General features: G+C 36.8%; 1 protein-coding gene across 2 annotated transcripts; it reads right to left on the bottom strand.

Moving 5' to 3' along the window:
• Positions 1-734: 734 nt before the first annotated feature.
• On the bottom strand, positions 735-4,998 carry LOC107096699 (histamine H2 receptor-like). Of its 2 annotated transcripts, XM_015393464.1 has the most exons (5): positions 3,971-4,998; positions 3,681-3,852; positions 3,322-3,469; positions 1,241-1,296; positions 735-1,150 (listed from the first exon to the last, which is right to left on the bottom strand). In XM_015393464.1, exons 1-3 carry the CDS (start codon positions 4,974-4,976, stop codon positions 3,451-3,453), a joined length of 1,197 nt encoding a protein of 398 aa, XP_015248950.1. In that variant the 5' UTR covers positions 4,977-4,998; the 3' UTR covers positions 735-1,150; positions 1,241-1,296; positions 3,322-3,450. The 2 variants fall into 2 exon arrangements, with proteins under 2 accessions (XP_015248950.1, XP_015248949.1); XM_015393463.1 differs by having other exon boundaries at positions 735-1,296.
• Positions 4,999-22,478: the final 17,480 nt, after the last annotated feature.

Genomic DNA, 22,478 nt, shown 5'->3' with positions numbered 1-22,478 from the left:
ATACTTTAATAAAGGCAGTTTATAATATTAGGTTTTCAACGTTATGTTTTAAAGATAAATAATGCAGTTTTTTATTTGAAAAAATAAAATCTTATGCATTTGTGTAGTCATTTAAACTCTGAATTATGCATTAATCTACAGTTACAAATTACTGCCCCTGTTGTAAAATAATGAAGCCAATTTTTTTGCTATATTTCCAGATAATTCATCAAATGCAATAAGAGATAAATCTAAATACAAAACAATGAATTGCTACCGATCTTCTGGTATGGATAGACTGCTATACTTACCATATAGAAATACAATCTGTTTAATTAGTTTTCTTGTATAAAGTGCCCCTTTAAACTAGTGGTAAAATAGCACCCCTTGTCTAACAATATGCAAGTGGAGTCTGCTATGTCAGCTGGTGGGAGACCCCATCAGAACTGATTCTGTAGTTAGAATTGGACACACCTGAAAGACAGATGTCCTAAACTTGGCTCAGATCAAAACTGTGTGCTCCATATATTTTTGATTATTAATATTGGTAATTTGAAATGTGATTATATAAAACTACCATACTGTATGGGTGAACTGGAAATATAGTGTATGTTATGGTAGGATTCCAAATAACTAATAAAAGAAATAATTGATTGTCTATGTGACATTTTGAAGTAACATTTTCAAACTGTTTTTATTTCATTCATGTTCTCAAACACACATGCACATATGTTCAGCAAACATGTATTGCCGCCAAAAACAGTATTGTAGAATGTATTTATTGGCATGAACACACTTTTTTATTACTTTTTTAATGTAAACACCACATACAGTGTATTAAAAGTCACTGGTAGTGTTTATATATCAGTGTGATACATACATTTGTCAAACGCATGCAACAGCATTAACAAGAATGAGGCAGGGACGGATAGTATATATTTTTTTCAAAACAAACATAATATTACATTGTGTGCTGCAGATTCAACTCATAGGCCCATTCACTCAAGAAATCTGTTCATGACTTTCCCTCTCTTATTTGATTACTGTAAGAGAACATGCATGCAATGTTCTTTTGAAGCTGGAGATGTCGTACTTCATATTTCCACTGGAGTGCAGTCTGGCGTCAGGATAAAAAATTTCCCACAAATTAACGATCCATCGATGTTGTGATCTGCAAACTAATTGGCTGGTGTCATGTATTCTTGCAAAGCTTCAGTACTTTTCATATGACATCCTGCTGTGAGGGCACATTGATTCTTACTGATGAGGTCTGGGGTTGTTGAGGTCTTGGGTTCTCTTTTCTTTGCTCAGTATTAGCTATGTTCAATACAAGGGGGAAAAAGCAAAACGCTGATTAAAGGTTTATCTTTAATTTATCACAAAAAAAAAAAAAAAAATCCATTTCACCAAAATAACTTAATATTTGTGGAGGATTACATTTACAGTCAAAAAATGACTGTCCTCAAAAAACAGGATGCATTTGCTTAATATATAATACTACATTCAAATATAAAATTAGACTCACTATAATGTCTCTTGTTTGAGATTGGTTGCATCATATTGAGTTGTAAAGATCAACAGCAAACACTCCAAAAGACCTGAGTCTCCTCAGCAGGAAGAGTCTGCTCTGACCTTTCTTGTACAGAGCCTCAATATTGTGAGTCCAGTCCCTGTTTGTTGTTCAGGTGAATACCAAGGTACTTATAAGAGTCTACTATCTCAATGTCTGTTCCCTGGATGCTGCCACGACTATGTTTCAGTCTGCACCACCATGATTCCATGGCTAATGTTGAATATTAGGTTTTCCAGAACATACTGTATAACCATTTCAATGTATGCCAGTACATTTCAACTGGCTCTCATATTACTAGAGCACCTTCTTTTATTTGCTCACTTGGTCTCCAACGGGATTGTGACTTATTCATGTTGGACATCTTTTCTTCTTTCAAAAAAAGCCAGGTTTGTAGAAACGATAAATAGCTGTGCTACTTCAGTACTGTAATGTCTCACTGAGCTGTTAACCTATAGGCATCCAAAAACTTAATCTGTGTGGATCCAGCATTCTAATCAACCTAATCACAGACTGTGCCTTTCTCAGACAGTGTCTGGAAAAGTTGCCCACTTTCTCCATTCTAACAGCTTTAGGTCATCTATAAGTGTAATTTACATTGGTAAGGATTAATAATCTTATCCATATTCTAACAGGTGTATTTCTTGGTCTTTATGATATTCTTTGTACACTAAAGTCCTCTGACATATTGGTCACTGATGTTGGGCCTGAAGACCCTCTGTCCTTCTACATTACGACATAGCTTTCTCCATATGTTACATCTGTTAATAACCTATTCATATAAATCAGATATCTGTGATACTGTGTGGGCCATGGCTGAACAATCAATCAATATCGTTACCATTGATACAAGCTTATCACCCTTAGAGATAGGGTGAGGAACCATTAGGAGACAAGATGAAGAATAGCTGCTGGACCTATTAAGGGTTTTTGGGCATCTGCTCAGGATGACACACTAAGAGAAAACCCTGGGGCACACCCAGATTTTTCTGAAGAGACATTTTATCCCTTCTGGCCTGGTGTCTTGGTTTACCTACTAAGCCTGTAAAACCAGTGATTCCTCTCAGATAGGCAAGAGAAAATGAATGGGACTTCCAAATCTAAAACTAATTCCTTTTCACTTGACAATATATATATTTGTTCCGCATTATTCTGTCACAAACAACTCCAATAAAATGTTTAGTGTTGTAAGAAACAAAACTGCGTAAATGTCCAATGGTGATGATATCAATGAAGTATTGACTATTTGTATATGGACATGTTTGTTAGATAAAAGTTTTATCAACTTATAAAACCTACTTTAGTAAATCATGGAAACAAATGATATATGAAAAAAAAAATCATTACAAGATGTTAAAAGCAAATTTGTGTCACTGAAAAAAACAATTGTTTACTATGCACACATATACAGATAATGCTTACAAAAATCTGTGTGAAATCCTGTGATTGCTTTTTTGTGCATAAGAATATGTCGACCCCCTTATGTTCTCCCTATCTGGTAAATATCTTAGTTACGTAGGGAACAAATACAGCTTTATTATTTTTCTCCCTCCAAACTTTTAACTACATTTTTAAAGGGGAAATAAAAACAAGTAATGAAACAGGATGACAACGGCTAAAAGCAAATCTCTTGGTCTAATAAGCATACTGCCATATGGCATATTGCACCATGGATGACACAGCAAGGATCTGTGTCACAGTTCATTTGTTTTGGGCAAGATATGGCCTGTGGGGGCTATAGTGATGTCAGTATGTGCAGTATATCTACTTACATGTGGCATTATGGTTGGTTATGCAGTGGCAAAGACTATGCTGGGGGTTGTAACATCTCCGTCCATTTGTGTTGCCTGTTTCCTGCAGACTGATTAATACTGGATCAGGGGTGTACAGTGAGCTGAAGCTCAGCACAGACTTGAATCACTGAATACAAAGAGAGAACACACACATTTAGAAAAGTAAATGAGCTTTTATCTGTTAATATATGTTTTAACAGAACAACGGGTAAAACAGAGTTGCTGTTGGGCCTTAATTAGTTCAAAAAAGGGATCCATCATCAACAGTTTTCAAACCTTAATAAAAAGCACTTGCTTAACTTAAATATAAAACATTTCAAAATCTTAAAACAAATTACCCCTGGTGGCCACTGACATATGTGGTAGCTGTGTCATTTGTAGAGTGAGTGGCTGGAGCAGTTCCATCAGTGTTGAGGTCTTGAAGATTGAGGTTTTGAGTTGTTATTGCTACAGCACTGATGGTATTGGTCTGATTACATAGTAGTGTCACCTCTGTTAGCTGCTTTCTTGCTAAGAATTGGAAAAGAGAAATCAAATTAACTGTTAAAGAAAAGCAAGCTGAAAGAAACAGAATAATCAGGCTGGAAATTGTTATGACATAATTAAAGCTCCAAAGCAGTTGCTTCACCTGCCGTAAAAGTGGGAGATGATTGCTGACTTTTCCAGCCACTGTAAGTAGAGAAACGACATCTCAGTAGTTGGGCGTAAGCTGACCTGAAGTCCCTGTTGAGGGCTCCATAGATTACAGGATTCAGGGCCGAGTTTGCGTATCCCAACCACAAAACAATAGAGAATTCTGGTACTATGGCAGGGTCTGTATGCTCCTTTAGACCCAGCACTGTGAATAATATGAAATAAGGCAACCAACAAACAACAAAAGCCCCAATCACTGCCGCCAATGTCAGTGTTGCTTTGTGGTCTTTTAGCGCCACAGCTGTAACTCCAGAAACCAGAGTCGTCTTTGTGGAAGGGCTGTTCTTGCAATTGTAAGTGGTGATGCGAATAGGTCGGGTCCTGATAATACGCTTGGCCTGTGCACGAGCTATCTGAAGTATCTTAAGGTATGTCCAGCACATAGCCAACAGAGGCAGATAAAAGGTAAGAAGAGAGTCTGTCAGTACATAAGGCCTGTTTAACTCAAAACGACATTTACCCTTAGAAGCCCAGGGCCCGTGATTCTGCACTGTTCCATTTACAGTGTTCCATCCCATTTGAATTGGCAAGAAAGACACAGCCACTGACACCGTCCAGACACTAACTAAGGCTACAGCAACTCTCCATGGTAACACTAGAGAAGCATATCTCAGAGGCATAGTCACTGCCATGTAGCGGTCCACACTTATGGCGAGCAGCGTTAGAATAGAGGCCGTGCACAGCATGACATCCATGGAGATATAGAAGTTGCAGAAGACTGGGCCAAGCGGCCACTCGCTGCTGAGCTGGAGGAGAGCAGAGAATGGGAGGACCAAGAGACCGAGCAGGAGGTCTGTCACCGCCAGTGACACAATGAAGCAGTTAGTGAGGCAGCGGAGGCGTCGTGAGGCGCAGACAGCTAGACACACCAGCACATTACCACCCACAGTCAGAAGGATGAGGAGGGACAGGATGACACCAAGCATCACTTTTGACAACATTATTTCTGGTGCTTTACTGAAGACAACCCAAAGTCACTGCTGTTGAAGATGCTTGTGAACCATATCTGTATGCTATTTACACTAAATTATGTTGATATTTAAGAGGCAGGCACATTTTATAGGTCTCGAGCTGACAGTATGATTTTAAGAAGTTCTTGATTTTTAGTTGGCTTCATTCAGAAAACAAGTTTTCCAAACATGGAGTCTTTTCAGCTTCAGCTTTCAATGGTGGCTACAAGTTTATTTTTCTGTTTGAGTCAAGTTTTGAGTCTTCTGTGTGAAAACCACAATTTGTGAAAAATATTTTCATCCCAGAAAAAAAGCTAGGTAGTCAGCTTTCCCTTCTGGATAAACACTGTGACCCAGGCGCAAGCTTTTCCACTCTGTTGGCTGGTTTTCTGTATTCCCTTCAACGCCATTATCTGTAGATGTAGTGACACCTAGTGGGAAAAGATAATAAGTACAGTTAGCAAGAGAGAAAAGTTTTATTGCACTCTTGTTCCATTACCAAATGCAAAAACACCTTACCTGTATAAAAGAATAATCTCCTGGATTATATATATAAAAAAACAGACAAATCAGATTTAATATTAGTCAGTTGAAACTTTAGCATTCTTTGCTAAAATTACTTTAAAAATTGGTAATGTATTTATAAAGGGAAACTACTTTAACACTTTAGGACCCTTTTATCATATGTATAAAAAAAACATTAGACCATGTTGTGACCATCATTTTTTACAAGATACCACCAAAGGGTGAGTTTGATCAGATTAGATATGGAGGCCTTTCTAAACGGGAAAATAAAAAAATAGAGAATGGAAAACAATCAGATTCACAACCAATTTAAAGAAAAAGAAAACCCACAAAATTAGGAGAAGCTGTAGAGTATAATATGACAGAAATAGTATCTAGAATAATCAGCATTGTCTGAAAAAGAAAAAAAAAACAGTGGAGGCAGTGTAATAATCCCTGAGTGCTATGCATCCAAGCATTCAGAAACAGTGGGTAAACAAAGCGGTTATTAGGAATGGGACAAGATGGGAGCATTTGAGAAGTGGAAGGGTGGGGTGTATGTGCACTTTCTGTCAGCTATGAATACACTTAGTCTAATACCTTAGATTGCATTTGCCTCGTTGATGACAAAACAAAAGACGCTCACACATTTATGAAGCTTTTTGTTGATTGTAAACAGTCTGCTATCAAAACCTTAAAAGAATTGCGACAGCTAAAACGTCTGCATTTACACAAGCAGGTTTAATGCATTGTCATTGTCACTAAATGCATAGATTGCTTTACTTAGTGTTTTTTTTTTGTTATCCATTTGGTTAAAGTCCAAATAACAATAGAAAAAGAAAAGTGCTCTACTGATAAAAAGGACTTTCTTTTTCTCCATGTTTGTGCAGTGAAACACAGCACTGCAAACAATTCATCAAAATATGATTGCCCCTGCAAAATCTCAGTTTAATTGGAAACATCCATGCATTTATCATCCAATAGCTTCCAAGTACACCGTATTGATCTATGCTTGACCAATATCTTGAGATGCTTTCATTATCACACTTTGCAGGTGTAAGCAAATCATATCCTAGTGGTAAACAATGCTTGCAGATAACCCTTTGAAAACCAAGTAGCTGCTGTAGGAGCAGCTCTGCGTTTCAGCTAAAACATACCCCTGAATTTGGAAATGTCATCTAAAGCATTATGCATGGAATGTCTGTTTCTTTAGACACATTTTAAAGTCGGTACTGATATTTGTTTATTTATTGCATGAAGTGGTGAATAGCAGTTGGGATTTTTCATTAATAATTCTGTCTGATTTTTGAGCAGTTCTTTTTTTGTTTTACAACCTTTGGATAATTCACAATGTTTTATGTGGATTTAATTGTCTTCTACATTAACAGGTTCATCCATCCCCATCATTTGTCACCATTTTATAACTGGGACTTCAAGATTTAGAGACGCTGAATATCTTTAGACTAATTTCAAGAGTTCTCTCTGTACAAAAAAGGGACTTTTCAACTTTTCAAGTAAAAAAATAATAGTGAAAAATCTTTTTTTAAGCAGTTTGGTGTCTTACTTTGACTATAGGAAAATAGTGAGGCATAGTTTTCAGGAAGGGAAGACAGTGATACTAGTATGCAATACCTCTTAAATGCATAGTTTAGTTTGCTTAGTTTTAGTCTTACTTTTGTTGCATTGTAAATAATAATAATAAAAAAAACATTGGCTAAGTCATATGCAGGCTCACAGTTTAGAAACCAAAAGCCATTGAAAATTAAAAACACTACTTTTCTAAATTACTGTACTCTTTGCTTATTGCCTTCTGTAAAGAGTGCAAAAAAGGCTTGATCGACTTTACACCTATATTTTCATGACTTCAGGCTCAGTATAAAGCTTTTTTTCATCTGTTTCCTTAAATCTAATGCAAGTCTTTGTGTGTTGATAGAAAAACTTTAAATATTCTGTATCATTAATAAAATTCTCCATCCATGTTGTTCCACTTATTCTGTTATGCCGGTCAATCTAGAGCTGAGAGGCAGGGTACAACAGTCTGTTGCAGGGCAACACGAGACATACAAAGAAGTACAACCTGCACACACACACACCTAAGGACAATTTTAGAGAAGCCAATTAACCAATTTATGGACTGTGGGAGGAAGCCAGACTACCCAGAAAGAACCCACACATGCACAGGGAGAAAATGTAAACGCCATGCAGAAAGAGCCCAGGCAGGCAATCTTACTGCGAGGCAACATTGCTACAAACTGTGCCATCATGTGTTTTGTCAGTGAAGTAAAATTATAAACATCCTCTATAGGCTGGATGAGAAAAGTCTCCTCTAACATCCAAATACTTTCTATTCTTAGCATCTGTGCTCCTAATGGTGCACACTCCTGTTGGCACCATTCAGAGAAGAGACTCTCTGCCAAGACATCAATCACCTGCTCTTTTCCTCCTTATTTGTTCTTTTCTCTTTTTTGTTATGAGCTGATTGATGGGGTTATATTTTCCTTTAATGTTGGTTAGACATGTCACACATTAACACAAAGATCATTTGAAGAATGCCAAAAGGTGAAAAGTAAGCATTTACCTTCTATTATTATTGTGCAAATATCTGTACAAACATACAAGATTTATTATCCGTGCAGTGACTCAGTACACTTAGCAGAATTAATTCTTTCTAACGTCGAAGGGCTCATAAGCTTAGTGGTGTGTGGGTATCTATTATATGCTAAATATATATGATGTTATAGAGCTATTATTATGAGGAACATTACCTACAGTTAGTGGCCATTTTTTTAAATGTTCCTGGTTGGACCTCTTTTTACCCTTTAGAGAGACTTTATATTGTTTTTTTCAAAACAAGGTATTGTAAGCTGTTCTTAAATAGTCTAGTCTATGTTGTAATAATAGCATCATATGGAAGCATGATGCTATCATAGATTCAAATCCACTGATCACGGATTCCAGATCTTTAAAAATCCTGACATGCTAATTCTGATTTTTGACTAATTTATCAATTTTCTAAAATTAGACACTGACAGTTGTTATAAGATCAAAAGAAACCTTCATTAATTCAATCTGCTCTTAATGAAAGGCATTAATTAGTATGTATGAAATGATAAAAACTTTTGAAATAACTGCTTTCAAATATAAACCAAAGTTTAAATAATTTATTTTTTCAAACCTTTGCAGATCAAGATAAGATCTGTGGAAAAGATTGGTTTCTAATCTAAGTATCGGCCAATCACCAAAATCCAAAAATGAAGGAAATTGAGGCCAATAAATCAGCTGGCCGATCAACCAGTGCACCTCTAGCGATGTGGACAAAAAATAAAATTATGGCAATCATTTTTTCTTTTTCAAATAGTCTTATAATCTTGTTAAATGTAATAAAAATCCCTCTGTGGGGCAGAACATTTGGAACAAACTTTTAAAGCTTCATTTAAGTTAGATGCTATTTATGTCTAACATTGGCAATAACTAGTTCTCTTGGTTATTTATTATTGAAATCTCTGAACTTGTGCATATCTTATCTGGAATGCTGTGTGTCTCCTCGTTAAGTACAACTAATCGTGGAGTGCTGCTGAACTTCTGTGCAAGTCACAGATTTTGAATGAACACCGTGTTCAAGCATAATTACACCCTAGGTCAGAGGTCGATTATCAAGTTTTCAGTCTGACTTTCAGCTGCATATCTTGGACACATTCGGGTGAAGAGAGGAAAGGAGCTGTCCACCGATCACCACCTGGTAGTGAGCTGGATATGCTGGAAGAGGAGGAGGGTGGACAAACTTGGCAGGCCCAAGAAAGTATTTAGGGTCTGCTAAGAATTTCTGATTGAGTCCTCAGTCAGGAACGTGTTCAGCTCCCACTTCTGGGAGATCTTTTGCCAGATCCCATTGGAGGCTGGAGACATGGAATTTGAGTGAACCATGTTCTCCACCTCCATTTTTGATGCAGCTGCCCATGCGTCCATATGGTCTGTGGTGCCTGTCGTTGCAGCAACCCCTGAATCCAGTGGTGGACAGGGGTAGTGAGGGATGCTATTAAGCTGAAGCAGTCTTATCAATATGGTTGGCTTTTTGGAACTCATGAAGCAGTAAGCAGGTACAGTATCGGCTGGCCTCAGTGTTTCTGGGCAACCTTCTGCCATCTCTAGAGGGGGAAGCAGTGCTTTGCCAATAATAGTTTTAGTAGAAGTGGGGAGCTGCTGAGCTTAAAAGAGGGCATCGTTAGACGGTGGAAAGGGTACTCAGAGGATCTCCTCAATCCGGTTTACAGGCCTTCCGTGGTGGAAGAAGAGATGGGTTGATCAGGGCTGGATTCACTCATCACCCAGGCTGAAGTCATCAAGGTGGTCAAAAAAACTCCAAAGCGTCAAGGCTCTGGGAGTGAGTGAGATCTGCCCTGAGTACTTTAGAGTTCTGGATGCCATTGCACTATCATGGCTCAATCACCTTCAACATCACATGGAGGTCGGGGACAGTACCCCTGGAGTTGAAGACCAGGGTGGTGGTTCCTCTGCAAAATTCTTGTTGTGGCCATAGCAAAGTAGATCAGCTCTACCTTCTCTGCAGAGCTCTCCAGGTTGCCTGAGAGTTTGCCAAACTTGACCACATGTGTTTTGTGAACCTGAAAAAGGCATTTGAACTATGTCCCTCGTGGTGCCCTGTGGGGGGGCGTTTCAGTACCGAGTCGGGGGCCCTTTACTAGAGGCTATCCTGTCTCTGTACAAGTGAAGTGTCTGGGGAGAGGGAATTCTGGAAGTCTCTGCTGAGACTGCTGCCCCTGCAACCTGGTCCCAGATGAAGTGGAATACAGCGAGTATGAGTAGGTCTGGTACTACAAGTTTTCTTTACACATTTTGTATCATTTTTATTAATATATTTACAATATATAAATTTTATAATATTATATTTCTAGAACTATGTTTATATGTACTTATAACCTACGGTAATATAACAAGATAACGTTTTCAAAAAGAAAATGGTTCAGCTACAGCTGACTTAGAAAAACGAATGTTTTACCTCAGTTCGCCAGGCTTATAAAAACAACTGATAAGCCAATATGTTTCGTTAGTATGTTTTATTTAATCTTACAGAGACACCATATCACTTTAGCTGGTATCTCCATTTCAATGTTCTTTTTTTAAATTGATTTTAGTTAAGTATAATAACCCTGGTTCCTGAGGCAGTGGTAAACTAAGCCCACCTGTCAGAGCCAGTCTTGCCTTTCCTCAGGTGCCTGTGGCTCAATAGCCACTGACAGTTGAGTCTGGCCCCATCTGTGACCAAAGGGGTTGATCATCAACTTTGCTCATGTTAATATCATCAGAGTTAGATTATGTGCTCCTAACCCTCACATCGCTTATAGCTGGCAACTTAAAAATGTTTTCAGTAACCTCGTCCTCCAGGCTGTGGGTTCTATAGTAATCTGTGGTTTTGCATGTAGTGACTGTTGTTCTTAAATAGGTTTGCTGCATTCAAGACCTCAATCCAAAATCCTTAAAACTAACTTTTGTTCTTAAATATATTAAAGTGCTTGTGATGTCCTTTTCTCATTAAAAATATATAGACTTAAACAACTTTACTGTCATTTTGTATAGACATTGTATACAAAAAATAATATATATATATATATATACGTATATACATGTGTAAAAATAAAACAGACAAAAATACAGCAATAAATCTCATGTCACTAAAATACGCTATTGTTGAGAAATATGGTTAAAATCTCTCCAAAACAGCACTTTCACACTATCAGTCTTTTATACATGGAAAGGGACTCAAGTACAGTAACTCACTGCTTGTACAGTGGCTGACGACACAGACAGGGATGAAGAATAGGAATTTTTTACAGATACATTTCAGTCAAAAGATAAGAGAAGAAGAGTCAGAAGAAGAATGTCAGCTGCGATCAGATAGAAGAGGATAAGTATAGGGCACAACTCTGTATTTGTTGTAGCCGCTAGCAGAGGCAAAGCACCACACTGTGGTAAAAATACACACAAATAGGTGAAAGGAGACAGCCTGGTGATGTAGGAGCAGACACAACCTGATTTGTAAGTAAGTAAAGGTTTATATATATATATAAATAGCACCTGTCACAGACATTGGGGGTCACAAAGTGCTTTACACACATGCAGAATTACAAGATAACGGCCAGTACAAAACAACAAAAAATAGTCATAGTAAAACAATTTGTTATTCATGTCAACCTTAGAAGCTGAAGAGATTTTTAATTAAATATGCCATATACAGAGCTGTGTTTTAAATAATTTGATTCAATAATAAAAAATAAATCATTAAGACTATTAAATTATGATTTTATCTTTTAACTTCTATCTTCATCCTCAAGCATATATGCTATGTTCATACCAAATAATAGGATTAAAGTGTAAGATAGTTCATATCTCTACATTACCAACTATGAACATACCTCATATTTTTATTTTTGGAGTTTTCATTAATGAAAACAAACACTGATATCTAAGGTTACTTTTTAAAAATGCTGTGTTCTTACCTGCTGAGCCCTGAGCTGTCTGGTGAAAGCCCTTTCTCTGAAGAGCTTTTCATATTAAATGCTCTAAAATGCATGGAAATAGAATATCCCTATAAGGGACTATTTTTTGTGAAATATTGGGAACCCTGGCATTGTTTCTTCAGCAAATTCAGATGTTTGTTTAAGACAGTTTTGACAAAACATTCACGTAACTGGCTCTGCTTCGAACCAGCCCACCTGTACCCTGTCAGTTTTACATCTCTGCTAATGCAGCATTTATCTTCTTTACTCCAGAAAAGCAGTGACAACTGATTTCTGGTGTCACTTTATTCCTAGCAGCAACCAACTAAGCAGCAACGTGCATTTTTTACCATATTAACCTTATTTTTGCTCAACCGATTATTTTCTTACTCTTTTTTTGTTTAACTTAAATTAAGGTAAATATTACTACATTAGAAAAATTGTTTACTAAAATAATTTTGTATATGCATGTAGTGCCTATTCTTTTTAACGTCAGCTGTGACTCTTTTAGGCACACGCAATTAGAAGCTTAAAAAGTCATGCTCAAAGCACAATGAGATCACCAAAAAAGTAAAATGAAGGCATAAACCCAGAGAGGCTTAATCATATTATTAGCTTTGTTACCATGTTTTCATGATGGATGACACAAAAAGACAAAACTAAGTAAACAGATCTACAAGTTTGGCTGTTAAACAACTATTGCCACAACAAAAATAAACTATGGAACATAGAAAACATTTAATAAATAATAGTAAAAAATACATTGCATGACAAAGATGTACTAGTATGGAGGGATAGTCAGCCAAGCTGGATAAGTGAATACGTGTCGTTGAACATTATTATTTTTCTTTAATTTTTATTACTCCTAAGCTCCAAAAAACAATTGATTGTGGTAGAAAGCAACTAATTCGTTGTTTTGCAGACAAACTGGGTGGTACAAAAAAAGCTTACCTGAGAAGTATCAAGAATACCTATTTCCAGGAAAAGAGGTTACGATCAGACTAAGAAAGTTAAATGAACAAAAATCCATAAAGAGCATTTTTGAAGAAGATGGCTTTGTGGATTTGGTTCTTGCCCAGACAATATTGAAATAATTAACATGAGGGTAGATCATGTTAATACGCTTGAGGATGAACTTTTTATGCAGACAATAGCAAATTTTAATCCAAAACCCAATATTTCTACTTTGAGTTTTCAAGTGCAATATATGGTTAATTAATATTCTTAAAAATAAATTATGTTTTTACCATTTTAGGATAATTTATGGGACTTAAACCACTTGGAAAGTTTATTCAACTCACAATTGATCGAAACCAGATATTGCTTTGTAACTGATAATAAAAAAAAAAATGCTTTTGTCATCTAAAAAAAAAAAACGTTGAAAAAGTCTTTGAGACCTAATATAAATCATTTATATAAATTAAGAATAAAAGTGGTCCACAGAAACAATAAAACAATAAAACCATAGGAGTGGGATATTTTAAACACCAATTGATTTCAAATTTAAAATGAGTATCTTGTGATTACTGTATATGGTTTTGAACACTTTGGATAAGTCAAGGAATACAGCAATTAAATATTTATTCCTACCTCGGAAGCAATGTTTCTCGGTTCCTCTTTTAGATAAGCAATTGCCATATAGAAGTTGAATGGTCCGATACAACCTTTTTAAGAAAACTGCTCGGTCTTCTAATCAAGGTTTTCTAAGATTTGGGTATGACGGGTAGTATGGATAATGGATGATAGTTGTTAACCATTGTAACTCTCCGGCCAGCCCGTTTGGCACTAACAATCATGACATGTTTTATGTAATTTACATAAATTTTTCCCCCTATTTTGTACACATGATGTTGCTGCCAGATGATTGGTTAGTCATGTGGTTGTTTCAAGGAGTAGCACTTGTTGTTAACAAGGAAATGGATATTAAGGATAGCTTTAAAAGTAGATGGTGGTAGTCTCAGGTGCAGGTAACATGTCAAACCTCTTATATGGGAGGAGTTAAGACTTCACATGATTCACATATCTCAGCAGATTTCATCATGAACGTATTTCTCTCACTATGTGCCAAGTCGCTATATTATTTCTCAAACATCACAAGCAGAGAGCTTGAGATCTGCTTTTCTCAAACTGAACAGCAGGTCCCAATTTAGCTAATTAAAAAGCAGGATACCCACTCAGTGCACAAGACAATATAAAATAAATTTTACCAATGTACATGATGGCTATTTTAATGTTGATGAAGTTATCCAATATGTTATAGTTTCTTACTATCTAACGGTATACATTATTTGCACACGTGTTAGCATTCAGTATTTATTTGCCCTGTTCATAATCCAGTTTATATTTGTTTTGCTACACCTTGATAATATTCTGTCTTCACCTGGCACTTATCACAAGTGTCTATAGAGTTAGAGATAGTGAGAGAAGGTTGCAGATGTTTTTCCTTTATTATATTCAGTGGCATGCCCCTATCAGACTCCTTCATTAAAAATGAAATCAAATGAGTCATGCTGACACGTTGTCTTGCTGCTGAAATAAAAACATCAGTCAATTACACTTTTCTGTTTTAAAGTTGACCATCTGCCTTTTCTCACTGATGTCTCATTATTTTTGTCCCTGATAACAAACAGCCGTGACTGCCGCTGCATATTTATTTATAATCATCAGCCCAGGCACACATGGTCAAGGTGGAAGGAACACCTCTATGTGACCAGCACCATATGCTTAGGTAATTTGATTTAAAGACTGTAATGGGCTGGAAATGACTATAGAGTGCTCTGTTATTCAGCAGACAAAAAAAGATATGTTGCTTTCAAAGGTTTTCTGAGAAAGACAGTTTTGTGTATTAACAAAACAAGAAAAGATGCCCTGTGTTTGTAGTTTTCTGATGTTCAAAAAGGTCTGCTCACTGAACCTGTGATCAATAGTCAGATGGACACTAACACATTAATATGTTTTCAGGGTGTTTCTCTGTATAGGAAAAAAGTATTGTCTTATATGCCAGAGAGTATTAAAGCTTTAAAATTGCACCTCTATTACCCCAAATCAACCTTACACATGTATTCATCAGATAATTCAGCAATCTGGACCACAACCTTTTAGTATCAATTTGTGCTTATGTTAACTACCCTGGCCATGTCATACCATTAAGCAGCTGAAATGTTATTATATGAGGCTTTTTTTAAGGAAAAAATGGCAAAACTACAAAAAGGTTTAAAGATATGCTTGTAGCCAAGGCTTGGTATAGTTGAAAAACTGGTTTCCTGTTTTTCTGCCTATTACCTATTGTTTGTCAATACAATGCTGAATAGCATACATCTTACTAATAGATACAGTGTTAAAAAAATAAAATAAAGGGAACATGTGAAACAGCACGATGTAATTTCAATCAAATAAAACTTCTGTGAAATCAAAATGTCTACTTAGGAACAGCGATTGAAAATCAGTTTTGCATGCTGTTGTGCAAATGGAACAGACAACAGGTGGAAATGATTGGCAATTAGCAAGACCCACTGAATAAAGGAGTGGTTTTGCAGGTGGGGTCCCAGACTACTTCTCAGTACCTATCCTTTCTGGCTGATATTTTGGTCACTTTTGATTGTTAGTGGTGTTTTCACATGGTAGTATGACGGACTCTACAACGCAACCAAGTGGCTCAGGTAGTGCAGCTCATCAAGGATGGTCACTGATGATGATCACTGAGTTCTGTGGCAAGAAGTTATGCTGTGTCTGTCACAGTGTCCAGAGGCTGAAGGCGCTACCAGGAGACAGGCCAGTACACCAGGATACATATGGTGTTATCGATTTCAGAGGGTGCATCCTCCAAGGACCCAGTCTACCTTGACTGGGTCCTTCAAGGACCGTGAAAATAAGGAGGCTGGAAGAGTTTTTGCTATGAATTTAAACAGGTCCAACCTTCTCCGGCTTCCAATGCCCATATGCTCTGTCACCTAGCAACTTTAACAGTTGACACACAAAGCAGGCAAAGAATGGATACCAAACTTCTTACGACTGTTCTCTAATGCTACGTTCTAATGCTATGTTCAGACCTAAAACAGCAGAGGCAGCAGGTGCAGCTAGTTTACATGCAAAGTCAATGGTTGACGCGCATCAAGGTGCAGCAAAAGGTCCCACAGCACATTTTGAGCGGCAGGTTCAGCGCTTCTGAGCAGCTGAAGCAGAGCATCGTGAGCATTTGAGCATCTGACGCGCGTGACGCATTGCAAACGCAGCTAAACTTTTGCTGCTTGATATGCCATATCAACCAACTAGAGAAGCTGATCTTGGAGCTGGCAGGGATAGAGACACATTGCTGATGATACAGATCACTATGATCACTCCACTGAAACAGTTTTGCCTAAAATAACATCAAATGCTGAAATCTCCTGGCAAAACATGTTTGATTTATTTATTTATCCTTGTGCCTGCAGTTTGGATTAAGTAGAGGAAAACCGCCTTCCAGCCGCCATGGCAAACCGCGAAGAGATGACCGGGCCATAGGCTGCTGTTGAATGGGATTCCTACTGACAGCGCACTGCCGGTATGAGCGGCTCCGAGAGCGAAATAATATTTGAAGGCAGGATGGTAAGCTGGATGAACTGACTGCACAGATTAAGTTTTCAGGTGGATTTTCTGACTGAAAAACATGTTAAAATTACCTTTTACCCTCTGATCACAGCATATATAGCTGCCATTGTTACAGGCAAGGAAAGGATAGGGTAGCTCCGCCCAACGTGCATCAGACCCACTTTTCCCACGGTGCAGCTCCGCACGTCAGAACTAAACTTGTACAAGCATCAAAAATGAAGCAGCACATGCGCTTTTGCTGCTCCTGCTGCTTTTGGTCTGAACGTAGCATTAGGGTGTGTAATTTCAGCATTCCAGTTTTTTTTTAGCAGTGTAAATAGTTCAATTTTAAAGTCGTAGGGAAACGGCTGTTCCAACCGTTGCATTTGAGTGGTCGTTTATCAAGAGGGCAGGTTGTTGTGGTGGAAGGTTTGCAAGCAACTTTGATTGTGGCAGGTGTCTCCAAAGCATCTTGCTAACCAGTTAGCAACTTAGCGCTAGTAGGTTCCCAATGGGAAATTACATTGGGATCAAGTAGCACCAAAATGTTGACTTAGAAACAACACTGTCAAGGAATGCTATGGAGAGTGGAAACATGCAAGAGGAGGAGAGTTTTGTGTCGGAGGTCGTGGTTGAGTCTCCTTCCTCAGAAACTTTTTATTTAGAGGAGGAAAGCGGGGGACAAAGATGTTGTGGAAGAGGACGCAGAAGCTTTGTTTGGTGTAGAAGGCTTACAGCCGTACATGTTTGAGCCCTTGCCTCGCAACGCTTCCAGTTCGGTTTGCTCTATGCCTGCTGAAGTCATGGAATCTTTTGCAAACTTGCAAAGTTAAACATAGATTAACTTCAAAGCATACATGTCACTTCAAGATGCAGTTTTTTTGTAGTTCACCAACAGCTTCCTGTGCTTTTTGTCTATCCCCCAAAAGAAAAATTCAAATGAGCCCAATTGGTTTTATTTAGCTTTATGGAGTCCCCTGCAGCTCAAACAGTCACTGCTGAAAAGAGGCCAATTTTGCATATGTTCAAATGGAGCTCAAAAACGAAGAAAGATTAAAAAGGGAATAAAAATGTGGAGCAGTGACTCCTTAGATCATATAATCCAGAATCTAAGACAAGTAAATGAGCTATTCATTACTCAACTGGGATTTCTTACTCAAATCTCGAGGTTGTACAGATGCCAGGTGTACATCCTTTGTTTGCTTGTTTTCTAATTATCCGGAATAGGATTTATCTTATTTTTCTATCTCTAAACCCATCATATTTTCTGTGACAAATGCATTTATCTGACTCTTTCATTAAAGTTTAAAACAGTTTTCACCTTTCTGATTTGATAGTCAGTGGGTAAATCTACTTTTCTATTAAGTTCCTCTTCAGAAAGCAACTTTTGAAATTATTTACTGTTCAATTTTAATTTTTAAAAGACCTTTTAAAAGCTGAAAACTATATTAAAAAAACATTTCAATAATACTTGCGTAATATTTGAATACTAGTATGATTTTGATAATAATGAGAAGGAAGGTGCAAATATTGGTCAATATGAGCTGAGCTTGATTTATGTTGGGCACACATATGTTCTGGACAGAGAACGAGACACATTGACACAATGTCTACAGCTTGCAGACATGTCTCAAAGAGGGACAGTAATCGCGTTCCAAGAGATTTTCACAATCTGTTGACCATGGTTATATTTACCCACTAAATCATAAGATGTCTCTAGAAGTTCATATTTGCAAGCTGTCGCTCATCCACTATGTTTTAAAGTGTTGAGTTTTCTGTGAAATTGTCTGTGCGCTGTGTGGAAATTCTGTTTGTGTGGACGCCCTGCGAAGGGGAGTGGAAGCTAAAGAGACGTCACTTGGCAAGGTGAAAGGTCTCCTGAAGCAAAAATCGAGCCTTATGATCAAAAAGATCTAATTTTACAGAAATATTTGAAAAGAGGCTTCAAGAAAAGAAACATTATATTCTATTGTTATTGTAATCCTGAAAAGTGGTATAAATTAGATTAAGTGGTTTAAATTACATCAGATGAGTACAATGCAATCAGTAGTATGAATGCATTATTTATCCTAATGAACACCAGCATATATCTTAACAGTAGGGTTGCCTGTCTCTAATGCTTCTATAAATAGTTAAATGTGTATATGTGTGTGTAACTATTCAAGTGTGTGTGTGTCAAGGTGTGTGCTTGCTTGTGTGCCAACATCTGTCTACGTACTTGTCATTTCTGTGTTTAGTTCTTTACAGAAGGACAGAGATAAACGTAGATAGAAAAAGGTCTGTGATGGTGGGTTGCTAAGTAACTGTTCTACGTTAAGCCTGTTAGAGGAAACTATGGAAGTGTGAAATCGAAACACAATGAGCAAAGCAGGTTTTTATCAGATATCGAGAGGGGTGATCTAACAAATAAAATATTCATGCACACTAACAGCATGTATTTGTCACACACACCTATCCACACATAGGTTTGCTTAATGAGATCAGGTCAGGTAGAGATAATTGATTGGCTACAGAGAGTCAGTCTTATTACAAGAAAGCAACTGTGCAGAAAGCTTAAACAAAAAGCATCTGAAGATTACCAGGACTATTTTCTTTTTCTATGATTCTAAAAGATTCTTGTAAAAAAGAGCAAATGAAGCCTTGAAGCCTCTTTTTTTTTTCTGTCATATCTAACATTTATGCTTTTGCAGCCCTTTACTAAATGCTTTTTCTAAAGAGCTCAGCTCAATATAATTCTCTCTGATCATGTCATGACCCCATGATCCCAACATCTGATTGGTTCACAATGCAGTTTTGCTTTCCTATGAAAGAGACGTATAATCTCCATTTTTAGACATGAATATCATTTTCAAAGATTTTGTTCCAATAAATGTTCATAAACATAGAGAAAACCCCTACTCATCTTTAGCTGTACTGTAATAGAGTAATCAGTGCATATCCGGACGTTATATGCAGAAGTTTCCATTTTTTGTTTTGTTTTACTATAGTATTATAATATAGAGGTTTATGAAAAAAGAAACATAATAAAGATTGAGGTGAATTTTTTTTATATTTGAACAATCATCCTAATGTTTTCTGAAACCTGGCAGAATTATTATGAGCTGACACATAAACAAACAGACATGTTTTGAAAAGGAAAGTTAGGCACAAGCAGTAAAACATGAAGATGAGTAGCTGTCTTTCTAATTTTGTTTTTCAGCTAAGATGACCGATTACAGATACTTTGGAGTCTAATTATTTCAAGTTCCATTCTTAAAAGTTACTCATCTCAGTGCTTACAAATATTCATATTTATGCCTGAAAGATATTCAGATAGTTTTGGTATTTTGTAAAAATGCATGTCCCTCAGAGGGGTTAAATTCAGATTATTTTATATAAGATATAAGAAACAATTACAATAAAACACAGTGTAACATAAAGAAATTATGTTCAAAAATACGAAATCTGAATTCATATTGCATTTTCTGAAAAAGAAAAAACAAACATGCCTGTGAGAGCTGATATTTTAGGAAGTCTTAATACAGTTAGAGAATGTGTGACTGAATACAGAAAAAAAATGAACCACAGATTCTGCTTCTTAAGCTCAGCTGCATCTGCATTTCAAAGCAAATTATCGTGGGAAGGCTCTGAACACTATTCCAGCTTTCTTTTTCGTGCAGAAAATAGGTAGGAAATAAAGGAGACATTTTATTCAGATATAAGATAGAGTTAGGTGTAAAATTATTGAAATATATTTCTGTGAATAAGAAAAGGAAAGAGTGAAAAATCTTTCTTATGCTGTAACATTAAATGGAAAGGGTTAAAAAACAGAAATGTAACCACAGGACATCCCTCCTCAGGTCATTTAAATCTAATAACTAATTTTAAATGAAATAAGCAGAGAATATGAATTTCTAAACTCACCTCGGGGCTGCTTTTCTCTTGCTGTGCTTATGCTCCTGCTACTCAGCTGCTCTTCCAGAGAGAACCACAGTGTGTCTCTTGCGGTGTGTGTGTAATGATGACTTGAGAGAGAGAGACAGCGAGAGAGCAAGGAACGTTTGCTGAATATCTCTCCCTCTCTTTAACTTTCAGTCTCTGGGTCGGCTCTTTTGTTCTGCTTCTACTCATCTCTTTTGTGTTTTATACTGTGGTTAGTATTTAAATAGCATGTTCATTTTCTTGCCGTTTCTGCTCATGCAAGCTGCTTCAATTAAGCAGGTTTTCATAGGCAATGACTTTTTATTCTAGCGACCTGCTACTTGTGAGCCCTAATGGTTGTGCTGGTGAAGAGGTCTTTTAGGATAATTTAACCCTGATCTCTTAAAAACACGCATATATGCATAGTAAACTTAATACATCTAAGAAGATTTGTGGAAAATCTTTGAAAATCATTACCATATACTGTACGTAATGCTAGTAATAGAAAGGATATTATTTATTATTTTAGCCCTTTCTTAGAACTTACTAATTTTATGTGCTTACGTTACGGTTATGACTTGTCACCTCTCATTTTTTCTTTCTAATGAAAATTCATCTTCTGAGCTGGAGGGAAAGTCATTTTCATTTCTTTTATTGCCTTTGTCCATTTCTCTCACTCTCTACGAGAGTGGAATCCAAACCAGATGTAGAATGTCTGATTTTGATCCAACCCCTCTCTGTCCATGGCCTTGTTCATATCTCAGCTGAAGATCAAATAATTAATTCTCTGTTACTTTTTGTATTACCAGTCTCTCTTTATACCTTTATCTTTCCATCAGTCCATCCCTGCCAATATCGGGGAGTTTTTCTTATCCCTGTTCATTGAGATTCAACCTGCAATTACCTCTGTGAGAAACTGTCTTTATCCATTTATCCAAAAGTCCTCAGGTGTTTACCTACATCAACCAGTTTTTTCTCCATCGTTTAGGACTTTTGCTATAGTTCGGCTGACAAATCTCATGATGTTTTGGTTTTTCTTTTCTAGCATTGAGTTGATTAAATTGGAAAGTGTGTCAAAAACACCTTTATTTCCAGCTGTAACAGTCATGTAACAGTGAATTATGGTATCTCCCAGACATGGTCATTAAAGTAACAGGTTTTAATTTATAGTATCCATGTATGTAGCAGCAAAATATCCTGAAAAATGCCATAAAATAAGTTCGAAAAGAAGGAAAAATTGATAGAACAGCTGATTTTACCCAATTTCTGTAAGAGCAGTCTTGTAAAAGTATTCACAGCCAATACATTTTAGTCACAAACCTATGCATTTAATACAGGTTTTATATCGAGACCGTCATCCTTGAACGGGAATTATTGATGTGGGAAAATGGGTACACTTTTTCATACACACACACGAGGAAAGTTTTTCTACATCCACAGATGAAAGTCCTCTCTTCTCTTCCTAAGCATAAGATTTCTGCTCATTCGTCTGAGCAATATGGGTTAAGTTAGACTGTCTGAGTAATACCTGTGAATATCAACTTTCAAGAGTTACAACTAATCCTCAGTTGGATTTAGGTCTTGACTGAGTGATACTATAATATAGATATGCTTTGATCTGAATGTTATTTTTTTGTATAGTGCTACAATCTGTGAAAGTCTCATAAAATCCTGACTAAATATGTACAAACAAGACTGGACTTTTTATTAGATGTACCAGGCAATGCCTAGTGGATTGACGTACATTTGGGCCAACCTAAACTGTTGTCATGCAGCCTAAAAAATAAAAAATAAAGTTTGTTTTTATGTTTAAAATGTACTGATTAATATATAAACTATGGCAGGAATGTTTAGTTTTTTTTATTAATTTCTTCTTTCATATATTGATTTATGCTATTTACTTACTGAAACAAACTACTCAGTCTGTTTCACCTGCAAGGCCACAAAATGTCTGAGGAGTGTTTGGGACAAGAAATGCTTATTCCCAAAACAAGCCAGGTACTTTCTC

This window comes from Cyprinodon variegatus, unplaced genomic scaffold, assembly GCF_000732505.1.
Source record: "Cyprinodon variegatus isolate N-32 unplaced genomic scaffold, C_variegatus-1.0 Scaffold643, whole genome shotgun sequence".
NCBI classification, from domain to species: domain Eukaryota; kingdom Metazoa; phylum Chordata; class Actinopteri; order Cyprinodontiformes; family Cyprinodontidae; genus Cyprinodon; species Cyprinodon variegatus.
Note: the sequence above shows the minus strand (reverse complement) of the source record. Positions and strands in the feature narration are given on the sequence as shown.

Coding starts and splice junctions, on each gene's coding strand:
- LOC107096699 (XM_015393463.1), bottom strand. CDS start 4,976: ATGTTGTCAAAAGTGATGCTTGGTGTCATCCTGTCCCTCCTCATCCTT. Junction 3,853..3,970: donor ATCTCCCACTTTTACGGCAG/GTGAAGCAACTG, acceptor TCCAATTCTTAG/CAAGAAAGCAGCTAACAGAG.